Source organism: Microcebus murinus, chromosome 18 (genome assembly GCF_040939455.1).
Source record: "Microcebus murinus isolate Inina chromosome 18, M.murinus_Inina_mat1.0, whole genome shotgun sequence".
Classification (NCBI taxonomy): Eukaryota; Metazoa; Chordata; class Mammalia; order Primates; family Cheirogaleidae; genus Microcebus; species Microcebus murinus.
In genome coordinates, this window is record NC_134121.1 from 24,882,406 (window position 1) to 24,908,432 (window position 26,027).

Here is a 26,027-nt window from a genome sequence, read left to right on the forward strand (position 1 = left end):
AATAAACAGGAAGTAATAATTGTTTTAAGCATCCTACCCAATTTACCTGTTGTTGTCAAAGATTTCAAAGCCATAGATATCCAAGACACCAATAACAGTGTTTTTCCCATGGATTGTCGTGTCATAGTTCTTGACCTCAATAATATCATTGATGCGAGTAACGATCCAACAGAAAAGGCGCTCATATATTGCCTGTGAGAAAAATAACATCTTAAATTCTTGCCCATTTGGGAATCTTCTGTTTGGATTTGTAGTAAGTTTTAAATTCCTATCCACCTTTTCCTTACTATTTAGCCTGTTATTAGCCTAAGCAAAACAATTATAAATGGAAATGTAGATCATCTGTTAAACTACATGATATATGAAAAACTAAAGTAAATGATTTGAATTTTTAAAAGATTATTTCGGTCACTACATTTATTCCAACAACATTCCCCAAGCATGTTTCCATGCCCAGCAATATCAGTAATTTGCATACTCCCTTGTATAAACCACTTTGTTACTTTATTGTTACTTCACCAACTATAAAAAGTTGGGAACTGGTGAGTTAATACCTATGATCCATTAAAGCTCTATCAACTCTATAAATATAAATATTGATATCGAATGGAATATAAATATCTGAGACAAAAGGCCAAGGTTTGAAATTCCTTGAGAATCAAACACACATCCAATGCACAGGGATATACGTGCCAAGTCACACAAGGACAAAGGTGCCACAGGCTAACACACATTTACACATGTGCTCTGTAATGTCACACCTTTAGAAAATCCTCCCGGAACGTCTCCCACCAGCTGCCCACTCTCTTCCCCATCCCCACTGCCTCCAGTCTTCACTTCCCCTTTACTCTTCAATCCACTCCAGTCTTTGCTTACATCCTATTACTCCATTGAAATGGATCATCAAAGACCCCCAGTACCTCTACACAGACACTTCCTTGCACCTCTATGTGAACCTCTTCCTCTACTTCTCAGCATCGCTCGACCTGGCTTCCCACTCTGTTCTGGAATGTTCTCCTCTCTGGGATTCGTGGTACTATCTTTCCTAATTTTCCTCTTCACTGGCTGCTCCTTTTTGATGGTAGGGTCTTCTCTACGTGACTGCCAAAAATTGGAGTTCTTCCAGGTCCTCTTCTCTCCTCTAACACCCTCTAAGTCATCTCACCCAGGATTAAATAATACTAGTATGACTCCCAGATGTACTCTCTCAACCCAGACTCAGGACCCAGACCTCCTGACTCACATGCGAGAGTATCTGCCTCACAGCGACTCCCAGATGTCGTACGGCACTTCAGACTTACACGCTGTTGGGGCTCCTCATCCTCCCACGTCTGAAAACTGTTCCTACCCTACTTTTAGCCATAAAGAAGTGGCACCAGATACTCAGGAATTAATTCATTCAACAAAGTAATTAATTCATTCATTCAACAAATATTTGCTGAGTGCTTACTACGCACAGTTTGTTGGAGATACAGGAGTAAGGAAACATGTCTCCAAGGAGCTTTAGAGAGTAGAGCGAAGGAAAAATCACTACACCCACACATGCACGCATACACACGAAGGAGAGACGCATAGGCTCTCAGGGGAATTTGATCTAGTGAGTGTTCAGGGAGGCCAAGGAAGGCTTCTCTGAGAAAGTGATGCTTGGGCTGAGATCAGAAGGATAAGGAAGAGGTAACCCGGCAAGAAGGGAAAGAAAAGCAATCCAAGCAGAGGAAACAGCATGTGCAGAGGCCCTGTGGCTAGAAGGAAAAGGGAATAAAGATAACTTGTGAGGCCTGAGAGAAGATTAATGTCCTGGGATGAAGAATGTGGTATGAAATGAGGCAGGAGAGGCAGGCTGGAGCCCGACCATGTCAAGGTATTATCCCTGATTCCCTTACTCCTCACACAGCAGGTCTCATGGACTTTATTTTCTCAACACAGCCCATCTCAAATCACTCTCCTCTCCCTATTTCCACTGCTACCTTACTAGTCCAAGCTGCCATCTCTACTGGATTAATAAAATATCCCCTTAATTGGTCTCTCTGCTTTCACTCTTGCTCTACTCCCCATAAGATTCTCCATACTAAGGCCAAAGTGATCATTTAAAAATTCAAACTTGATTTAACTTCCCCTCAAAATCCTTCAATAGCTCTCAATTGCATTTAGGATCAATTCAAATTCCTCCCCAGACTAAAAACCAAGCCTGAGACTCACAAGAGCAAAAAAATGGAGTTGATAATAGTCTAATAAGCACCAGCAAAACAAAAACAAACAGTTAGACTTGGGAAAATACAACACTTGCCACACAGATAACACAAAGGGTTAAAGTCTATGAGTTAAAAAACTCATAGAAACTGACAACAAAAAGGTCATAGCCCCAAAGAAAAACCTGCAAAATATATACCCAGGCAATTCTTCGAATATATTTTAAAACTTTACAAAAATATGAAGAGATGCTCAAAAATAGCAGTAATGACAATTAAAGTAAGAAGGAGATATAACTGTACAGCCATAAAATCAGTAAATTTAAAGTTTAAAAAAATCAGTGTAGCCTTTGGCCGGGCAGGCTCACTCCTGGAAGAAAGAACGCTGGTGTGTAAGGATAGATGTGCAAAGATATCTACGCTGTTTATAGAGGCAAAAAATGGAAACACCGTGAATGACTCCAGAGGAAGACGGTTCCATAAACTGAGACACTATCACTACAGACATGGGACATAGATATTATGCTGAGTGAAACAGCATAATTCACAGAAAGGCATTTCTGTGGCACAGAAAGAGAATTGTTTTCCTATTTATATTTAAAGATTTGAGAATCATTTTGTTTAGGTACAGAGTTTGGGGGAAGGGGGGGAACTAGAGACACTGGAGAAATATTTTTATGTCTTTCCCTAGTCTACTCGGATGAGATTTAATTTTGTATGTTTAGAAGAGTATCAACCAGAAGTGGAAAACTTTTTTTTTTTCCCCTGAGTTACTGAGAATTTAGCCCTAAGCAGATCCCTTTCACAACCCCCATGATAAAGTGTGCCAGACATCTGAGGAGAGGGCAAGTGTCCTCAGAACTTCTCCACTCTGGCTGGCACTGTGAAAGCTAACAGCTTTGGGAGCACAAAGATATAAGAATCCTGACCACATGATCTCACTTATATGTGGAATCTAAAAAAGCCAAACTCATAGAAGCAGAGAGTAGAACAGTGGTCACCAGAGGCCGGAGGGGCAGGGGAGGGGGACAGGGAAAGGGCAGTAAGGAGTAAGTTCTGGCGAGCATCAGACAGCGTGGTGACTGCCGTTAATAATAACGTATATTCCAAAATTGCTAAAGGAGTGGATCTTAAATGTTCTAACAAAGAAATGATAAGTATGTGAGGTGAAATCTAATCTAATCAAATCAAATCTAATCAAATCAAATCTAAATTAGCCTGATTTGATTATTCCGCAATGTATACATGTATCAAAACATCACATTGTACCCCATAAATTTATACAATTATTATTTGTCAACTTAAAAAATAAAAGAATGGATCAGAGCTCATCGGTCGTCCCAAAGGGGTCTCCTGTGAAGCAGTACTGAGCGCCACACGGAAGGCCTGACAGGGCTGGAGCACGCTGGGGCCCTGGAGAGGAAGCCTCGCCCGCTCCACAGCCGGCCGGCGTCTGCATCCCTCAGAACCTTTCCTGGCAGTGATGCTTGCATGAGGAGGTTTTACTGAGACTGTGATGGCCAAAATGCATCACCATGGTTTCTAAACGCTTTAACCTACTTGCAAGGAATGTCTGAGCACATGCTCACGGGACTTCACTCACTCGAATCACAACTAGGATCGACAGGTCGACCAGACAGGCTGATAGAAGGTGAGTTAAAATCTCACCTTGGCGAAGGCATCTCTGCCATAGCTGGCTTCTTGCTCGGTGTGCTGCTTGTCAATGATGTCGCGGCCAGTAGCCACCGTCCGGTAAAGGAGGGCTTTCTCAACCATGTCTGTCTTAGTAGACAGCAATTCTGCTATGATAGATACAACCTTGTCGTTCTCAATAAGAGGTGTGTCACCGTCTACCACAAATTTTAAATTTCCCTGTATAAAAAGTGAAAGGACAAGACAGAGATTCTGAAATATTGTGTCAGGGATATATGTGTCAATTTAAAATATAATTCAAGTGACCTTGTTTGTATCTATTTTTTTAAGTCAATCTTGCTACATTAAAGTGAAAGGTAATCTTTATTCCAGATTTGAATAAATGTTATCGCTCGCTCATGTATTGTAAGGTTACATGTTCACTACATTCCTTTCTCCACAGGAAGATGATATGTTCTGGGAGGTGTCCCTACTCACCAAGTGAAGAATAGTCGCCAAAATTTTATACACTGTTTGAATCTCCTCAGGTTTGAAGCCAATGACTTTCATGGCATCAGCTACTACTTTGAAATCTGCAGCATCATTGATTGAAGACTAGGGATGAAAATGGAAAAAGGTAAGTCACAGATATTTTACATGAGCATCAAAATCCAACAGTGATGAAACTAAATTCAAGTTTAGCCAAGGGCTTGATGCCTTTGCAGTAATTCACTTGAGGGGACAATGAATATCCAGAGAAAATAAAAATGATTTCAGGAGTGGAAACATCATACAGCATATAATACAAAGCCCACATTGTGTAAAAGCCATTACCCAAAAGAAGCACTGTGCCCTTTTCTGGAACTCTCAGTGAGGGAGCAAGTCCTGAGTGGGCTCAGAGAAGCAGTCGCCATATCATGTTCAGTGGAGGAAACAGCACGGGATGTGAGATCACAAATGGAAACGCTGACAATAGGAGCTACTGCCAGCCATCTGTGGCTCTTTGCTCCACGATCCGTCTTGTACAGGCTGGCAGTAGCACTCCCACTCTTGTATAACCAGATGTTTTACTTCCCAGGTGAGGAAAAACAGGACCCCAAAAGCAAAGCTCCGAGTTTCAGCAAGCTGTTAAATAGTCTGGGACTAGACCTTCACTTTTTCACTCACTGGGTAAACATCTGGTAAGTCGGATCTTCTAACTGGTACAGTGAATTCAAAGATGAATCACCTGCCCTTAAGGAGCTGTGGCTATCACATTGGAAATATGAGTGTGTAAACAGAAATTCACAATAAAGCAATGGTAACTGCTTGTATTAGTTTTCCCAAAGTGGCAGCTACAGAGGGCCTGACTACTCCCTTCCTTGGTGAGTTCCTCCTCTTGTCTAGACACAGGGACCTGGCCTGATGCTCGTCTGCTAAGAAAAGGCCCAGGAGGGGACCTCTCTGCCTGGTGATAACATGTTCTGCTAGGGTCCGGGAGACAACCAGACAAGCTCCTCCACCCACCAGGTTTGTCTTGTTTTGTTTTTTACCTTGGGCAAGATACTTAACCTTGTTAAGCCTCAATTTCCTCATGGATAAAGTGTGCATAATAATATATTTTTTATGGGGTATTTATGAGAATTGAATGAGAATTTACATAAAGCAACTCCTTAGTACTTAGTACATAAAAAAATACTCAATAAATATCAGATATTACTATTATAAACTGCAACCATGACCAGGTGTGGTGGCTCACACCTGTAATCTTAACACTCTGGGAGGAGGAGGAGGCAGGATCGCTTGAGATCAGGAGTTCAAGACCAGCCTAAGCAAGAGCAAGACTCTGTCTCTACTAAAAATAGAAAAAAGTAGCCAGGTGCAATGGCACAAGTGTTTAGTCCCAACTACTCAGGAGGCCTAGGCAGTAGGATCACTTTAGCCCAGGAGTTTGAGGTTGCAGTGAGCTATGATGACACTACTGCACTCTACCGGGGGCGACAGAGCAAGATTCTGTCTCAAAACGAAAAACAAAAACTCCCCAAACCCCTGCAACTGTGTTGAAACTGCAAAGTAACTGGACAAAAAAATCTAAATGTTCTGCTGTGGGGAATTGTTGACTGTTTACCTAACAGCCATTCCCATTCCCCACCCCATTTCTTTCTTGCTGGTAGAACCCTGACTTGTTTACTCTTCTCTAAGTATATATGTCCTTTATGATTGGCCTCCAGCTGGCCCCAAGAGGTAAATCTCCATTAATCACAGTGGTCTTATTACCCTTACCAAGTGAGCAGTTAGCCACGGGCACATGATACCATTCTGATCAGTAAGACATGAGGGAAAGTGTTTGTGGGGGATGGGTGAAGGGAGGGTTCTGGGGGGTTTCCCTAGCACGTAAAGGGACATAAGCCATAAACATTTCCTCTACTTGTGACTCTAGAACTGCTGATGCCATTTTTGGACCATGAAGGAAACCAGCCTAAGAGGACAAGCCAGTCCACTCAATGTGGCTATGTTGAGGAAATGAACAAAAAACACCAGGATTCCTAACAACATTGTTAAAGCAGAGAATTAACCAATTCTGGAACTGGGGTTTCTCAGGGTTTCTTGTTAGGTGAGATAATTAAACTTCTTTTTGTTTGTGGAGACTTTTAATCCAGTCTTCTCTTACCTGCAACCCAAAATATCTTAATTGTACATGATTCCTACATTAGGACTAGTTAAGATATATACAGTGTAATATTTTATAGTTATTAAAATTACAATATTAATTTATATTTGTTTGGGAAGATATTAGTGATTAGATTATGATAAAAGAAGGTTCATTTAATTGGGATTTACTGTATGATTCCATTTATAAATATAGACAAAAATCATTATCAGCACTTATCTCTGGATGGTAAGATTTAGTGTATTTTTGTTTCCTTTTGGTTCATCTTTATTTTGGGCTTTCACTATGATCATTATTGAATTAACAACCTTGCTTAATAACCCATTACTATATTTTGTCATTGTCTGACAAGAAAGAAGTTCTTTTCCCCATGTCCAATGTTTTCTTTTAATTTTTAACCCTATTCCTAGTCCTTTTCTTTTCTTTCTTTCTCATCTACAAAAGCAATGCATGTTTTATTATAGAGACATTTCTAAATATGGAAAAGCAGAACACAAATATCCATAATCTCACTCATTCAGAATAAACAACTAATATTGTGATCTGTATCCCTCGATATTATGTTCTATGCGTGTATATCCCTTTCCTCCTCCTTTCATAACCTACCATCAACATAGTATTACATCATTAGGATTAGCTGTAAAATAACTGGCAGAAAGCGAGAAATAAAAGAGCAAAAATGTGCCTGCATATGTGTGCACAAGCGCTTGCATGCAAGGCAAAGGGAAAAAATGGAAAATCTTGAAAGCCAAATCGAAATGCCTCAAGGGTCAGAGAACTATTTCTAGGATACATCAAAATTAACATTTGAAAAAAGAACAGGGAATGGAAAATCAAAGCACTTTTAATTTTCTTTTTTCTTACTAACTTGTCTTTGGCCAAATCATAAGACCTCTTCTTGGGGGGTACACATCCTAGTCCTATCAATATTTTTATAGTGTCAAAATAAAAGGAATAGGAATAGGATTAAAAATTAAAAGAAAATGTTGAACATGGAAAAAAACCTTTTCTGTCAGATGGTGATAAAATATAGTGATGGGTTATTAAGCAAGGTTGTTGACTCAATAATGTATTGAATCTCTGTCCCTGAGAATTTTAAAAATAGAACAGAAGAAACATTTATTTGCTTAAAGGCATCAGGCTTGACCAGATAATTATTTAATGTCCCTTCTGATTCTCTGATTGTCTGATCCTATATCTCGAAGAGCAATTCTCACCTTTAATTGAGCTCCCACATGGATATAGTTGTAGGATGAAAGGGATTTCTGGAGATGTAGAGAACGTAGTATCTGCTCTGAACCACCTTGGAGTAGCTGAAAAATATGTAATTAGAAATAAATTGGCAAAATATATATGGAACCCAATAGTCTAACTTAGTGGTAATCTAACTTTTATTCATTTTCTGAGATTCATTCATTTAGGTCTTCCTGTTTCTAGATCTGAAGAAGTTTTTTTTGTTTTTTTTTAACATTGAAGGTAAATGGCTCAATTTCATTAGTTATGGAGAATACTATGTAGTCACAAAGAAAATTTCTTAAAAAGTCTCATCTCATTCACAAAATAACTGGTATAAAAAGTTCCAGTTTTGAATACGGTCATTTGTAAAATAGGATCCTCTATTCTGTGTTGGTCGCTTGCTTAGCAGCCTCATTATAGGCAGGGAATAGTTGTGTTTCAGAATTTTAAAAAAGCCAACATTGCCACGGAAGTAAGAGGTATCAGCAGACAGTCATATGCCGACCCACACTGGAAACAATCAGCTTTTCCTCATCATTCTGCACACCTCAGGAAAGAAGGACAATTAGATAACTATGACTGTAGTGCTGAATAAAGACAAAGTTTAATACTTTCATCCAAGTGAGAAAAGCACCAGGAAAAATCTGGGGGTTGTTGGAATAAACAGAACTCTTTTTTATATTTGGCAGAAAAAACACTTAATTTAAAACAGGGCAAATTGTTAACAAAACACAAATACAATATTGCTAGATAGGGCATATCTTTGGAAGGCATTTTGTTTAAATCTCCTATATTAAACAGTGTGTTTCTATTTAGTTAAAAGATATAATTATCAGTTTTTTAAAATTGATTTTTGAACTAAATATACCAGAACTTGTATATGCAAACGAGTAATACCTACTAAAGCAGTTACCTAGAAGAAACCAAACACGACTGATTTGTATTCAATTGTACCATCACTGTTCAATCACCTTTACAGTTTACACAAGGAAATCAATTTCACATTTTATAGTTTTACTTCTTAAAAATCCAAAACAATATTGCTTACCTACCTTATTTGTTAGCCTTGGTTTTTATTGCTTTGGGCTTTAAGAAATTAAAATAATGTATCAAACTTGTTCTTTGAGTGTAAAGACTTGTCAACAGGAGGGCTATTTAAAAGATTTTGCCTTAAAAAAGTACTCCCAAAAGAGGTATTCAAATTGTTTTCTAAACTTTGATGGGATAAAGAAGACAATTCTCCCTTGAATTTATAAATCCTCGTTATTTTTTTAAAGTAATCATACTGCTTTATAAATATGAGCAAAATAAACTAAATTTGTATTCCCATCTCTGGAACTCCCAAATAAGGAACAATAACTTCAATTAAAAATAAAACAAAATTAATTTAACATATTTATAGATTGTACCATTTCAAAAGCTTTCATAGTCATTAAACTGTTGTCCATGTTGTAGGGAAACATGGGTGATGCTCAATCAACACAGTCGCCTGCTTGGCTAACCGCCTGCCAGCTCTTTGCAAGAGATTGGACAAGCAATCTTTTAAGAAGCATGTGTGGTGTGTGCATGCATGTGTAATGTGTTGTGGTGCCAATGGAGATAAGGGAGGCATAGAACAGGGGAGAACCCAAGATACAAATATTCATTTCTTGCACAACTGAGGCAAATGATCAAGTGACTGCATAACAGGGCATTACTCACCTGATAGAAAGAATGAAAGCTTCTTTCCCCTGGCTGTTGCACAATCACTCGAGACTAAGAAAAAAACACATTAAAATGGTTAACCTGAAAATGTGCCCCTAAAATAAAATGGAAGTCACTTTCTCAGGGAATCCTGTATCTACAGTGCATTTAAATACCCTAAAGACTCATCTAACACTAGGTCTTCTCTATGGGCTTTCCTGTGCAACTTTTTGATAAGTCTTTTTACTGCTTAAAACAGAGATCGCTAAACTTTCTAAAGAATGAAACAATTTTGAATTTTTTTTTTAACCTGGAGCTTCAAGATGGAATTTGGTGGAGAGTAAAGATTAGACGTGGTGAGAATAGGAAGGAATGCCTAGGGAAGACTATTCTCAACATTCCCTTGTCCAACATCTGCTGACATTTCAAAGAGCAATGCTTCATATCCTGTAATAGAATCAGTTGAGCAAGATTATCCATAAGGACCTTGGCCTTAGATGGTTCCAAAAAGACTGCTATGAGGAGAAGACTCAAAATGTGTGCTTATTCAAAAGGATCCTTTTGATTGAATATGTACATAAAAGTGAATCCATGAAACATTTTGGAAAAAAGACTAATGGTATCTGGCATTTCCTGTCATTTTTCAACTGACTCTGATAACATGCTTATTTCCTTGACAGTCTCACTTCAATATAACAAACAAAAATAAAGATTATGTTGCATTATACTGCCATAAAGGATGCTATAGCATAATTGGGATGGGGAACCCTCGCCTGAGAATGTATGTCAGCTTAGATGTGAGTACAATTCAAGGTGCAGACTTAACTCTGCAAAGCACAAGCTTAACTGTAACAATCAGGTAGATGAACTCTATGTGCTCCCTTGTAGTCATGATAATCAAGATGTGTTAGGACACAACCCTCTCTGGCAGTCCCAAGAGGAAAGTTTCAATGGGAATCTTCTATAAATTGGGCTTAACATTCATATAGGCAGATAAAAACATATTCTAAATTTTCACTGACCAAACATAGTATTCTTTATGATGAGGATGTAAGAGTATAACATACATATATGTTACTACAGAGCAGTGAACAAATAGAAACTAGAGGAAAATGAGATATCAAATTAAAATTAAAATGTATTAAAGATGGTGATGTATAAAAAGATGAGGACTAATTAGTCCAAGATTAGTTTTTGGTTAAACCTTACCCAGAAGTTGGCACACACTCATACCAGCACCCCCTCCCCCGCACACACATATATACTTAAATCTGTATCTACAAGTTTTTCCAACTTGATATTGTAAGTGCTCATACAAGAACACAAGAGGAGAATATCTTATCATAGAAAGTGAATCAAGGAAGCAGAATACGATTAAAAGCTACTTTGAAGCAATAAAAATATTCTATAAATATAATTTTTTAAAACATTCAGTACATATAAACATTACCCTCAGAAATTAAGCACATTTTACCTTCTCCAATAAGTAGTTATTGATGTGTCCACCAATAGGGTCCCCCTTGAAATCAAAGTTGATATCCATGTATTTTCCAAACCTGCTTGAGTTGTCATTACGGTTGGTTTTGGCATTTCCAAAAGCTTCCAAAACACAGTTGGACTTAAGCAACATATTCTTCACTCTTTTAATACAGATAAATGAAAGTCATTAGTAAAAGATTTAGAGACTAGGACTTTTAAAAAACTGGAGTTTGCTACAACACATGCAAACATTTATACAAAGATGCTGACTGCAGCATTGTTTGTAACATCAACAAAATACAAACAAATGTCCACCAGGGTGAACAGATAAAAATAAATTTTTGTTTCCCAATATAGTGAAACACTATACAGGTGCTTCAAAGAATGAGGTACATCAATATGTACTGACATGGAAAGATGTCTAGAATATATTAATGAAGTTAATCAAGTTCCAAAATAATAAGCATTGCAGGATCCTTGTGTGTGCTTGTGTGTGTGTGTGTGGGGGGGTACATGTGAGTGTACACATACCTGTGTTAGTTAGTAAATGTTTAAATATCTGAAGAGAAAGTAGGGTGCATGTGGTGGCACATGCCTGTAATTCTAGCTACTTGGGGTGGTGGGGTGAGGGCTGGCACTGAAGCTGGAGGATTGCTTGAGCTCAGGACTTGGAGGTTACAGTGGGCTATATATGATCATGCCACTGCACTCCATCCTGGGTGACAGAGTGAGACCCCTGTCTCTTAAAAAAAAAATTGTGTATGGGGTGGGGAAGAAAACTGCTTACAGTAAGATATGCTTGAGAAAGATGAGTAAATTTGCATATACCTTACTCTACTGGAAATAAAATTAATTTACTTCTCGGCTAGTTACTTTCCTGAACTTCTAAGGAAATTAAGAAAACTTACTCGTATCCTTGTCTTTATCAAGTTAGATGGCAAAGTCAGAGTCAGAAGCAGGGATATGCTACAATCAAGAAAAATGCCTCCTTCACCCTCACAATCCAGCCCAATTATGATGAAAATTAGAAAGCCCACATAGGGTAGCATAGTCTAAATTCTCTTCATTCACTTCAACCCAGCATCCTTTCTTTCTATTTATAAAACTGAAGGTTGTCATGTGTAGATGAGGTATGACTCTTCAGTAAATTAATACCAAGCTTTGGAAAATACTTTTTTTCTCTTCAAGAAAGCCACACTGCGTAAGAAAGTCAAGCCATATTGCTTTATAGCCACATGTTTTTTTAAACTCATTCATTCATTCCTTATGTATTTATTAAGCAGACACCATGTGCCGGCACTGTCCTAAATGCTGGGCCCTTACAGTACAGACCAGCTTCCTTGCTCATCGTATTGCGAGCAGCAGCATGGTATGGCATAAAACCCTTTTGGAAAATGAATCTTTTTAGAACTTCCAGTATAGTAGCTTCTGGTTGTAATGACGATGGGAAGGCATGGGTCTACTTTCCAGATTCCCGCTTTACTCAATGTGGCCAAAAGAACAAGAACATGTGAGAGCTTGAACAATAAAACCCACCAGTGTAAATTATAAAGGCTCTGCTGGCCATATCTAAGGCAGTAGTTATAAACCAGAATGGGGACACTTTTACCTGTTTCGGAGTAATTTTTTTATCTTATAATTAGGCAAAGATTCCCATAATAGTATTTTTCTATTAAAAACAAATCTAGGCCGGGCGCGGTGGCTCACGCCTGTAATCCTAGCACTCTGGGAGGCCGAGGCGGGAGGATTGCTCGAGGTCAGGAGTTCGAGACCAGCCTGAGCAAGAGCGAGACCCCGTCTCTACTATAAATAGAAAGAAATTAATTGGCCAACTAATATATATAGAAAAAATTAGCCGGGCATGGTGGCACATGCCTGTAGTCCCAGCTACTTGGGAGGTTGAGGCAGGAGGATCGCTTGAGCCCAGGAGTTTGAGGTTGCTGTGAGCGAGGCTGATGCCATGGCACTCACTCTAGCCTGGGCAACAAAGCGAGACTCTGTCTCAAAAAAACAAACAAACAAACAAACAAAAAAAAAAAAAACAAATCTAGAAAGGTATAGGTATAGGTATAGTGACATAAGTAAAAGTACAGAGACAATACACAATAAGATAATCAGAGTAGTTTAATCATCAAAATGCTGGACATATATCAGAGTTTAGGCCTAGTCATGTCTATATAGAAGATGGCCAGGATGGTGGCTCACACTTGTAATCCCAGCACTTTGGGAGGCTGGGGTGAGCGTATCATTTGAGGCCAGGAGTTCGAGACTAGCCTGGGCAAGGTAGCAATATCCCATCTCTAAAAAAAATAAAAAAATATTAGCCAGACATGGTGGCCTGTGCCTATAGTCCCAGCTACTTGGGAGGCTAGTAAGAGGATCACCTGAGCCCAGGAGTTGAAGGTTACAGTAAGCTATGATCATACCACTGTACTCCAGGCTGGGTGGCAGAATGGAGACCCTGTCTCTTAAAAAAAGAGAGAAAGAGAGAGCGAAAGAGAAAGAAGCTCCAATTAGAATTTCTCCCCATTATTAGATTGCCCTTACCTTTCAACCTCTGCTCTCTGACCAGGGTTGGTGATGGCCGCAATGTACTGCATGATGTACTTACTGGCTTCTGTTTTACCAGCTCCACTTTCCCCTAGGGGGAAAAATTGCACAGGGATTAATGTTATAATTTAAATTAAGAGTAAACTAATTTTTAATAGAATAATTTAGAGTTTGGATGTTGCTTATTTATTTAAAATCCCTTGTGTTGCATTCAGATATTTTGCTTTTTTGAGTTATTTCATCCTGCCTTGAAATAGTATTGGTGCTAACAGATCTGACTATGTTGAAAAACATAAAACTATTATAAAAGTAAAATAATGAGTAGATTGCAAATCAAGATTTACTCAGGTAAAAAATATCAGAAGATAAAATGTGATAAACTAAGGCTGAAGTTTTAGTACTTGGCAGTGACTCTTAAGTCTAGCAGAAAAGAAATAAGAGAGTGATTCAAACAGTGGATACAGCTAAGGTCATATAACCTTATTTTCTATAGTAGCATTTCTTTTAATCTTAAAGGGGATAAAACAATTCTTTTAAAACTTTAGAGAAGCTTTAGTGAAAAAAACCAGCAAACTCCAGCCACACGGTATCACAGAAAAAGATTGACAATTGGTATAATTGGTGAGAGGAAGGGAGCAATTTAGAAGTATCTATCAAAAATTTTAAGTGTTTATTCTTTCTGACCCCAAAATTCCACATATAGAAATTGCTCCTAAGGAATACTAAAAAATACTAATATGAATAATAATAATAGTCAAAGGTTTTAAAAATATTTTTATAGATTACACTGTATGTCATAGTTAAAATCTGAAAATAATATGCCCATCAGTAGAAAATTATGTAAATAAATCATGATTTCATTACTTAATGGAACATACATAATTGTTAAAGAGAATGCACTAGCTCTCTAGGCATTCTAATGAAAAGATGTCCACTATATATTGTTAAATGGAAAAACAAGCTATATAATAGCAGGCATAATATATTCTATAATATAATTATACATTTATAATATAATTACACATGCATTTGTGACTATATGTATTTATACTTACAAAGAAAATGTATAAAAGGATAAACACTAAACTGTTAACAGCTGTTACTGCTGGAATTTGGGAGGGAATGAGGTATTCAAGGGGATGAGATTTTTGCTTTTATTTTACACACATATATAATTGCTTTCTTTCTCCCCTTTTAAAACCCAGCAATACTGTTCTTGTAATTTGTCTCAACAAAATGTAGCCCTAGGATATACTTCTCTAGCTCCAACACTAAGTAAAGTTACTTAATTCCTCTGACCTTTAATATTCTTATCTATAAAGTAGAAAAATAACTGTTCTACATACCACTCAGAGAGTTGTTTTGATAACCAAAATGGAATAATGATCATAAAAGCGTTTTAAAAAGCATAAAACCACTAATGCAAATGTGAGGTATCATTAGCACCAAAGGAAATTCCCACGGTTTGGGAGCAGCCATCCTAGGTCAGTGGGCAGATATTCTTCTTGTCCCATGTCACTACATGAGATTCCCTGAAGGTCTCAACTTTACGTAGACAGTTCAGCTCCAGTTCTCAGGTGCACAGGGTCTGTAGCCTATTACCCTCCTCTGGGATTTAAAGATTGGGCCCTCAGCTCTCAACATCTCTGGTCCCCATGCGTCTGTAGGCTCTGCAACACGAGCTCCCATGCAACAGTCTGATTTTGTATTCTTTCTTCATTTTTGGCACCTCAGAATTTAATTTTCTTGCTTTCACTCTGCTATTTTTTAAAATAATTTTTGTCATGTTTCACCTAGTACGTTTATGTGTTTGAGATAGGAGAAAGCATTTTCTATGTCAGCTTAGTCTACAAACTGGCCAGGAGTCATCCAAGTGTAAGATGTATTTGTTAATGAACCAAGACTAGAGGGTGATCAGAAATTATTTTAATATTTTGGCATTTAATGTTCACTATTTTTTTCTCTCCTATGAAACTGCTCAGGTTTCCAACCTTAAAACAAGACTTAATTGTTTGGATCCTTGAGTACCAAATAAGTTAAACACACTGACCTTGGAAATACAGGGGACCCCCTCCAAATACCTGATATCACAATACAGGTGTCTTTTGATCGCCTCTTCATAGCCTTGTAAGCAGCATCAGCGATAGCAAAGAGATGAGGGGGTCTCTCATACAGTTCACGTCCTTTATACTGCTCGATTGTGTCTCTTCCATAGATGTTCAACAACTTGTAAGGATTCACAGAAACGACGACTTCTCCAATGAACGTGTAGATGCGTCCCTTTTCAAATCTGCACAGAAGCAAAAGAAAAGGAGGAAGTAGCTGTGGTTATAGAGAAAAGCTATTTTTCTCCTATGAGTATCTTATTTCCAAGCCAGTCCAACTATCCCAGGGACAATTTCTGAAATGACATTTCACTGGTTCTGAGTCAACTTTTGGACACAGTATTTGAGGCTGTGCCCCTTCAGATGCAGATGGTAGAAAATATCAATAGGGGTTAAAAGCCAGGAAAAGAAGGAAGACTTCAACTCGTTGGAGGCTGGGAGTTTCTTGTTCCCAAAATAAAGAAGGGTAAGAAGAGGGAAAAACTAAAAATAGTTGAAGACAACATCAGAGCTGTAAGGAGGAAAAGAAACAGAAGTTAACGCAGGTCTTGAAATCTACTTAGATTTTCAATTATAAAGAGGACTGTCCACATACATTTATTTCTTCTTCCTCTTAGAACCTCTCTAAAACGTCAGCAAATGAATAAAAACAACTGAACTTGTAACAGAGAGAATGGTAGAGGAGACACTTCTGGTATAAATCAAATTAATTTTTTTAATGACTGCCTAAAATCTCATCATGTAGATACATCATTATTTATTTAATGATTCCATAATACTACAAGAAACACTCTTGATATATAATATTATAGACTGATGCTTTTATTTCTGTGGGATAGATTCTTAGGAATGAGAACTGGTTGAAAGGTATGTGCATTTTTTAAGTATATACAATACAATCTCTTCTTCCCCCCATAAAACTAAGGTTAAAAAAATCTACCTCATATATGTATTTGTATGTACATCTGTACATGGACATATTTTATAAATGAATATGTATACATGGAAAAACATGTAAGAATATATGTTATGATTTATGCATCTTTTTATATACACAGTAGGGTGATGTGGTTGGAGGGAAATGAGGAAGAAGGCCATGTGGTAGACAGGTGAGAAGAGACCACAGGACACCAAAAAAAGAGTAAAAAGCCCCATTATATATAATATGACTGCAATCATGCACATTTATGTACTTATGTTTCCAAAGAAAAAATGAAATATAAAATTTAGAAAACCCACATATATCCCCTATTTACACAGTAATCCACACATATAAACATATGTGTCCCAGAGCTTGGATGCTTCTACACAACAAACAGTTGCCACCAACAAGCTGCACCTGCCAAGAAGCACAGGTATATCTCATTTCCAAAAGTTGAACAAAGGAAGTACCCAGACTGGCAAAATGCTGGTCCAAAGACAGCATATCTCCAAGCATACTTGCTGCATGGCCAGTGGGGCAGGAGAAGGAACTAAGCATTTGGGACCAACAGGCAAGAATTTTAAACTTCCTGGGAATTTAAGGCTGGAATGAAGGCTGTCAGCTATAATTAGGAATGGAAACAAACAGAAGCTGATAATGTCAATAATAAATTAAAACCAAGATTTTTATCAAGTAGTTAGTATGTATTTAAATAAGAGTATTAACCCCTTTTAAGCTTTCTGTGTATTTTTGTATCGTAGCATTCTATGCATCCTCTCAATTGTTAGAAAGTTTATATGGTAGCTAAGAGCACTGATTTGGAGTCCTTCACATATGGATCTGAATGTGCACACTGCAAACTTAATAGCAGTGAAACCTGTGAAATCTACTTACTGTCCACATGTTTCAGCTTCTTCACCTGTAAAATGTTGATAATTATACCTCTAGCCATCTAGCATTGGGTAAGTACTTTTTTAAAAAAAGGGCAATTAATCCTATGCTTCTGATTATGTTATACATGAAGGAGATTTTTAATAAATGTTTTTATCTTATTAATAATTGCTACTGAGATCACCACCCCTACATGTGAGGAATGAATTCAATGATCATAATCTGATCCCTGCCTCAGCTGTCAGTCAACTACAAGGCACAAACAAAGTATCTACATAACACATGTTCAAAGACCCACAAAAATAATAAAAAGCTAAGATTCGCCACCCAGGTCTTTCTGGCTTAACCTGCAAATTTGCAGTACATGCTCAATAGGTACCTCCAAGGAAAAAAATTAAAAGAATAAGATTCTTTAGTTTTAAAAAATGCTTTCCAAATAGGAAAAAATAAGAAAAGCCACAGAAGGACATTAGAAAAAAATGACTTCATGAGCCTGGAACTCTGTGACTAACAGACACAGAAAATAATGTATGAAATTAAAATATTATTCTGTTTCCAGGTTTCTCCAATAATGTACTTTCTTTCTCAATGGGTAATTTTTGGAACCATTAATAGATCATTTTTATCCAAAATTCCATTTTATTTCAAGTAAAATATTAAATATTTTGTTTATCAAAACCTCTAGGCACTATGTTTGTAAAATACAACTAAAATACATGTATATGTAAAATAATTGAATGCATAACTATTAACTTTAAGATAGTGAAAAAGGTTCAATGAAATATGATAATAAATGCAATGCTTCAGCAAGTTACAAAACATTAGAAGCTTACTTTGTTTGAAATTCTAACTTTGGTTATCAAATATGAAACTTTCAATTTGGTTAGGTCTTAAGATCACCACTAGATGGTGCCAGTATACACTTTAACATCAACTCAAGCTTTCCATTTACTCTGGAAAGTAAGCACTAAGGTAATGTAGGCACATGCGCTGTTTGCCTCTAAAAGGAACTGCAGTGATTATCCTTGATGACAAATGGAGTGACACCATCTCTTACACCAGACCAAGGAAGGTGTTTCTATGACCTCCGTGTGCAAACCTTTTACGACAAACTTTCATAATTCATTTTCAAATATTTATTCAATATCCATTTTGTGTCAGACCCTGGGCCTAACCCTGACGTTTTTTTAAAGGTAGAAAAGAACAGGGAAGTATTGTAAATAAATATGTATTGTAAATAAATAATAACAGCATAGTATGATAGTGAAGATAATAAAAATATGTACTATAGTGGAAAGGATTATCACAACAAACCCCTTTGAATGAGGAACCTTAAGAGTAATGTACAAACAGGGTACATAGGGTCTGGCTTCCAGGCTTCTCTTTGCTTGACTTCTATCTACCGACACCACTTCCACCCACCAAAACCTTCCTCCATCTCTGTCTCTGTGACTCTTGCTCTCACATTAATGAGCTATTGACAGTTCCCAAGGGCTCCATGCCTTCATGGTTTTGCACATGAGATTCATTCTGCCTGTAATACCTTTTCCCCATCCATTCTTCCCCCATGTGCTCTCCAGATTCCCACTCATTCTCCTAAGCACCAGTTCCTCTATGAAGTCATTCTTGATACCCTATCTCCAACACCAGTTTTACAGTCTTTACTCTGTTTACTTTTTTCTCCTTGAACTTCCCAAATGGTTAAAATAGGTTAATAGCAATTGATTTCTTAAAACTTAATTTCCTTAAGAAGCTTAAAAATATTTATTGAAAGGGTCAGATATTTTCATTGGCTTCTAAATGCAACAAATAAGTTTTTAAAAGTTTTGAATTAATGAGTAGCAATGAAGAATATATAAAGGCAATGCCTTTGCAGAACAACAGTTCATTGTACATGAATTCTGAAACGTTATTTTGTTTAAAAAAATGTAGTTTTGTAAATTTGCACATGTCACTTATATACAAGACCACCTACAATGAGAAGTCAAGATGCAAGCGGCTCCTTCAGATCAGTCATGGGCAGACTATGTGCACAGCCCTCCAGAGAAGTATGAGACAAGGCAGGGCGGCAGGCCCGGCCAGAGGAGAAACCTCGTGTTGGGGATATTGGGGAGCAGCTGGGAAAGTACGACAGACTCAGATTTCATATGATATGGTGAGTTTTGAAACCCAGGCTGAGGAAATTTAAATTTGAAGTGTCTGGAAACAAGATAAAGAGGTCAATAAGGTGCTCAATGAGGGAGTGATGGTAGAAATGAGGAAAGAGAAACTCGAGTTATTTCCATTTGAGACTTACTGAACAGAAAGGACAAAAAGATATTTAACTTTGAGCTAGGCAGAAGAGAAAAAGGAATTTATTTCAGATGACTGTATTTCAAATGTACTCTTGATGCACCTAAGTTAGATTCACCCACTAACAGAATTCAGTGTTACCCTTGGTTGGCTTTGTGAAATATATGGAATCAATTATAATCAGGAGGAAGTTCCCTGTGAACGGTCTACTAGGTATTGTATTTAATAAAATCTTTATTCATATATAAGTATTACTCATTTATTTCATGAGGAACATATACTTTCTGAATAGGTCTTACTTAACCACACTAAGCCTGTCTTCCTTCCCTTTTTAATGCAAATGAAATCTTAATTTGCTATGAACATCCATATTTCTCAGGAGAGATGTCCACCTACACATGCCATTTTTTCCCCCTTTTATTATCTCCTCAACCAAATTTTGTCTGGTTTCCACTTCTGCACTTCCATAAATCTTGATAAAACTTCCCAAAGTAAGTTCCCAATGAAATTGCTAAATTCATCAGTTGATTTTCTGTCCTCATTTTATCTAGTTTCTCAGCAGCATCTGACACTGACTCCCATTCCCTCGACACATTCTTTCCTCGGCTTCTGTGCAGCTACATTCTCTGGTTTTCCTCCCACTTCTCTGGTTTTCCCTTCTCAGTCTCATTTTCTCCTGATCTCTAAATTTTTAAGTTTTCTAGGGTTGAGTCTAGTATCAACTTCAAATACCATCCAAGGGACTCCCATATAAGAAGAGTAATGATGCCTTGGCTCTATTCTACCCCCTGAAAATCAACAGGGAGAACAACAAAACAAAAACAGGAAAAAAAAAAACATCTATTATGAAACAGAAAATTAGTGACAACTCTGAAACACACTCTCTGAAGAAAGACTGTGGAATGCTATAAAAACCAGACCTAGTTGAAGGTGCCTAAGAGCGTATGCCTCTGCAAATCTCTGGCACTGGAGCAGAGTTCTCCAAAAGTAGGTCGCAGTTTTTGAGTAGCCAACCAAACATCTTTTGCTAAGAACGGCAGGGTCTCTGCATGCAGGTGGCTTTGGAACAAAATTAGTTCCATTTGACACTTCAGCTAGCAGCAAGGTGGGGTTAAACGCAGAAATGAGTATAAATTACATTTTTTCAAAAAGCAGGCTGTCAGAATGGTGAGGTAAGAGAGAAAAAGTAGGTGCAACTGCTCTGCAGCAGATCATCTTGATCAATGAAAGAGGCAATGCTAAAAGACACCCCAGGAGTCTCAGGCATGCATGTCTCTCGGGGACTTGCTTGCTAGTGAGGCAAGCTTCCTGCCAGTTCAGGATCATGCACGGGGAGAAAATGAAGGGTGAGCAGACCACCAAATTCAGTGCATATTCGCTCAGTAGTAGCTAGCTGACCCCGCAGTTAACTACACCTATTCAAAGATGACAGTAATGAGAAGTGAACTAGAATGGGACCTATGATAAAATGTTTCAAGAAAAAAGCAGGCAAAGAATCTGACAGACAATAAAAAAGGCAGATCAAGAATATCCACCAAAAAGAAGTATGTCATAATGCATAAAAATTATGAAAAAATATTTATGTATGAAAGCAAAGAATGTAAAGAAAATATGGCCCTCTGAAACAAGATATCAAAGAAAATAGCTTTTAAAAAAAGTAAAATCTGTTTAAAATCATTTTTTTTCAATGACATAGGCTGGTAACGCCCAAGAAAAAAATGGAAGAAAAAAAAAAAACCTACAGCAAAGAAGATCACATTAAAAGACATAAAGAGGAGAACGGATACTGCTGAAAATAGAGACAAGAAAAAAAGGTAGAGAAAAGCAAAATGAAATGATAATAATATCCATATTATATCCTTATCCTTTATTATATGGATACTCACCATATCCATATACTCATCCAATATGACGGGTATCATAGTAAAAAGAGGAAAATACCCCATACAGACAGACTGAGAGAACATTATATGATTATATGACAGCAGGAAGAAACCAGAGGAACACAGCTACAAGCCAGGGAACACCAAGGACTGGTGACCACCACCAGCCGCTGGAAGAAGCAATGAAGGATTTGTCTTCTGCAGGTTTCAGGGGGAGCCTGCCTCTGCTGACCCCTTGAATTTGGACTTCTTAGCTTTCAGAACTGTGAGACAATAAACTTATTTGTTTTAAGCTCCCCAGTTTGTGGTGATTTGTTACAGCAACCCTAGGAATACAACTAGTTACACCAAAATAAATTCCATGACAATACGTCTCATTCTTCCTTATAGTTAAAGAAATGGAGATCGAATCAATACTAAGATATATTTCTTCACCCATACATCAAGAGTTTCGCCAGTGAACAGTGTTAGCAAAAATATGAAATATCTTTTTTTTTTTTTTGAAGAGACAGGGTCTTGCTCTACTGCCCAGGGTGCAGTGCAGTGGTCAGTGGTGCCATCACAGCCTACTGTAACCTTGAACTCCTGGGCCCAAGCTATACTCCTGCCTTAGTCTCCCATGTAGCTGGGACTATAGGCACAGGTCACCATGCTTTTTTTTGAGAGATGGAGGCTCTCTCTGTTGCCCAGGCTGGTCTCAAACTCCTAGCCTCAGGCAATCCTCCCATCTCAGCCTCCCACAAAGTGCTGGGATTACAGGTGTGAGCCATTGTGCCTGGCAGACAGTTAATTAGTCTGCTCATACCACCCTCAACCCCCTTTCAATCCATTCTCTTACACAGTAGTGAGATCTTAAAATAGAAACCTTACTGTACATTCCTAGCCTTAAATCTTTTCAACAGAAAGCCTCAATCTTGAGCCACTCTGACACCCAAATGTTGGCTCATCTCATGCCATCGCTCTGACCACTGTGTGCTCTGGGATGGAATACGAGTTCTTTCCCCATCTCAATTCCTCCCCTCCCCCATCATCCCACACATGTTTGTTTCCTTTGCAGTAACAATCACAAGTGGTTTTTTGTTTACTTGTTTATTGTCTGTCTCCAGGGGAATAGAGACCATATCAATCTTGTCCATTGTTTTACTGTCAGCATGCAATATACAGGGCATGGCACTTAGTAGGAGATGATTAAGTATTTGATGAATGAAAAAAACATTAAGGAATGAATGAATGAGTCCCTTGAGCCCACCTCCACTCTCTCAGAAAATTGTTTTGTATGTAATAGATAAAATTCAGGCTATCAGATGTGGAAAACCTTAAATCACCTACCATCATTACCATTTTTTTTCCTATTTATATAGTTACTTTCACTTTTTCTTTCTTTTTTTTGTGACCCTATGACTTTCAAAAGTGGAATGGGGGTGGCAGATAAAATACAGCAAGATATCTGATAGAAAATATTTTTCTCTTTATGTGAGTAACTTCACATAATCTAAATATAAATAGCAATTTTTATTCCAGAAAAATAAAATTAAATAGTGCCTACTCCAACTCAACCTCTGAGATATGTTTTTCACTGTTGCAGAAGAAGGTTACAAAATACGTGGGTTGAGGCTGGGCGCGGTGGCTCACGCCTGTAATCCTAGCATTCTGAGAGGCCAAGGCAGGTGGATTGCCCAAGGTCAGGAGTTCGAAACCAGCCTGAGCAAGAGTGAGACCCCGTCTCTACTAAAAATAGAAAGAAATTAATTGGCCAACTAAAAATATATATAGAAAAAATTAGCTGGGCATGGTGGCGCATGCCTGTAGTCCCAGCTACTCGGGAGGCTGAGGCAGAAGGATTGCTTGAGCCCAGGAGTTTGAGGTTGCTGTGAGCTAGGCTGACACCACGGACTAGTCCGGGCAACAGAGTGAGACTCTGTCTCAAAAAAAAAAAACCAAAACCAACCAACCAACCAAACAAAAAACCCCAAATACGTGGGTTGAATGGGAATTGGAAGTATCAATATAAACTCACGGCATATGGGGGCAAAGAGAAGGGAGAGGAAGAGCATATATGCACACGCATGTTTTCTAGCTCTGTCCACTTAGGGAAGCAATAACTTCCATATGACAGCTTGTAGATACCATTCTTCTTAACAAAAGGACTCAGAGCTCCTTGGGAATGCACAAGATGATGCTGGAATATCTTGCTGAGACAGAAAGTAGGAAAGTGCTCAAAGAATGTCAAAAGGACACAAGCCAGACTGAATGGGCTTTCACTGGAACCCATGTCAGACCACATGCACATTAAATTAGTATCAGTAACAGATTATAATCCACTGAATAAAATAAGAATCTATGAATCTGTACTGAAATAAAGAAAGAAAGAAATGAAGGAGAGAGAAGGAAAAGCTCTCCCTTAGGGTAGAATGTCAATGAATAAATATAGAAAGAATGACATGAATTAAAAAATTAGCAATGAATGCTAAAACCAGTAGTTTAAAGTGTGATGAGAAATAGGATAGGCCGGGCTTGGTGGCTCATGCTTGTAATCCTAGCACTCTGGGAGGCCGAGGTGGGCAGATTGCTTGAGGTCAGGAGTTCGAAACCAGCCTGAGCAAGACCCCATCTCTACTAAAAATAGAAACAAATTAATTGACCAACTAAAAATATATATACAAAAAATTACCCAAGCATGGTGGCACATGCCTGTAGTCCTAGCTACTCGGGAGGCTGAGGCAGTAGGATCGCTTGAGCCCAGGAGTTTGAGGTTGCTGTGAGCTAGGCTGATGCCACGGTACTCACTTTAGCCTGGGCAACAAAGTAAGACTCTGTCTCCAAAAAAAAAAAAAAAAAAAGAAAGAAAGAAAAGAAAAGAAATAGGATACTTACATAGCCTCAAAGTATCTCCCCACAAATTACTTATTGATTACAAAGAGAAAGATAACTTTACAGTAGATAAACCTTGTGACCACTTAAACCAAGGGCTCCAAGTTAGTTATCACCAATATTAGAACAAACTGAGATAAGTGGCTATGATGGTTAATTTCATGTGCCAGCTTGACTGGGTCACAGGATGCCCACATATTTGATTAAACATTATGTCTGGGTGTGTCTGGGAAGGTGTTTGGGGATGACAGTAGTATTTGAATTGGTAGACTGAGTAAAGCAGATTGCCCTCCCCAGGGTGAGTGGCCACGATCCAATCTATTGAAGTCCCTGAATAGAATAAAAGGCTAAGTAAGAAAGAATTCTTTCTCTCTGCTTGACTCTCTGAGCTGGTACGTTAGTCCTCTCCTGCCCTTGGACTGCGACTTGGAATGGAATTTACACTAAGAGCACTCCTTGATCTCATGTCTTTGGATTCAGACTGGAACCGTGCCATTGTCTCCCCTGGGTCTCCAGCTTGCCAACTGCAGATCTTGGACCTCCCAGTGTCTATAATCGCAAGAGCCAATGCCTTATAGTAAATCTCTTTATATCTATATCTCTATGTTTACCTGTATCTCTATGTAGAATTGGAGAGTGATTCTGTTTCTCTTGAGAACCTAGACTAATAAAGATTTTGGTACTGAGAGTACTGGAGGAACAGAATTTTAAAGATGAGTTTTCTGAATTGGTTCTGGGGTTTACAGAACTGGCTCTCTAATCTGATTGAAGACGTTGCTGACTCTTTTCAGTAGTAAAGACAGCACTGATAGTCTATGTGGTGTGATCTGGCAATGCATATGGTACTTCTGAACATTTCTGGAAATCTAATGAATATAATGAGGGTAGCTGATTGCTCCTAATGTCATTGGACAAAGTGGTGAAAGAAAAGGATGAGGTCTGGGATTTGAACTCCCAGATCAAGAGCTGCATAAATGACCAGATAAGCTTTTAGGTGTGCCCTGAAGGAGAGCCTTATCTCCTGTAACCATGAGGCTAGGAACCCAAACTACAACGGTGCCTCCCCAGAGCATGCAGTGAGAGAGACACAACAATCACTCTGTGGTATCCTGCCAAATACACACGACCTGAATCTAATCGGGAGGAACATAAGACAACCTAAACTGAAGGACGTTTTACAAAATAACTGAAAATGAGCACAATCAAGAAAACAAAGAAAGGCTGAATAAAATTTCATATTATAGGAAATTAAAGAGACATGACAACTAAATGCAGAGCAACCTCCTGGTTTGAATCCTAGACTGGGGGAAAATTACTATGAAGGATATTATAGGACAATGACAAAATCTGAACATGAGCTATGAATTACATACTAGAATTGTGTCAAAAGTACATTTCCTAGGCCGGGCGCGGTGGCTCACGCCTGTAATCCTAGCACTTTGGGAGGCTGAGGCGGGCGGATTGCTCAAGGTCAGGAGTTCGAAACCAGCCTGAGCGAGACCCTGTCTCTACCAAAAATAGAAAGAAATTAATTGACCAACTAAAAATATATATACAAAAAATTAGCTGGGCATGGTGGCGCATGCCTGTAGTCCCAGCTACTCAGGAGGCTGAGACAGTAGGATCGCTGAGCCCAGGAGATTG

General features: G+C 38.2%; 1 protein-coding gene across 3 annotated transcripts in view; it reads right to left on the reverse strand.

The window, feature by feature from the left end:
- Window positions 1-26,027, reverse strand: part of MYO1D (myosin ID) — a 342,717-nt gene that overhangs the window by 232,430 nt on the left and 84,260 nt on the right. For all 3 annotated transcript variants that reach the window (XM_012735561.3, XM_075994358.1, XM_020281188.2), the window contains exons 2-9: window positions 15,501-15,709; window positions 13,417-13,510; window positions 10,865-11,030; window positions 9,409-9,462; window positions 7,689-7,784; window positions 4,320-4,436; window positions 3,858-4,061; window positions 47-192 (exon numbers count right to left, since the gene is read on the reverse strand). In XM_012735561.3, the coding sequence (XP_012591015.1) occupies window positions 47-192; window positions 3,858-4,061; window positions 4,320-4,436; window positions 7,689-7,784; window positions 9,409-9,462; window positions 10,865-11,030; window positions 13,417-13,510; window positions 15,501-15,709 (1,086 nt within the window). The remainder of the gene's footprint in view (window positions 1-46; window positions 193-3,857; window positions 4,062-4,319; window positions 4,437-7,688; window positions 7,785-9,408; window positions 9,463-10,864; window positions 11,031-13,416; window positions 13,511-15,500; window positions 15,710-26,027) is intronic.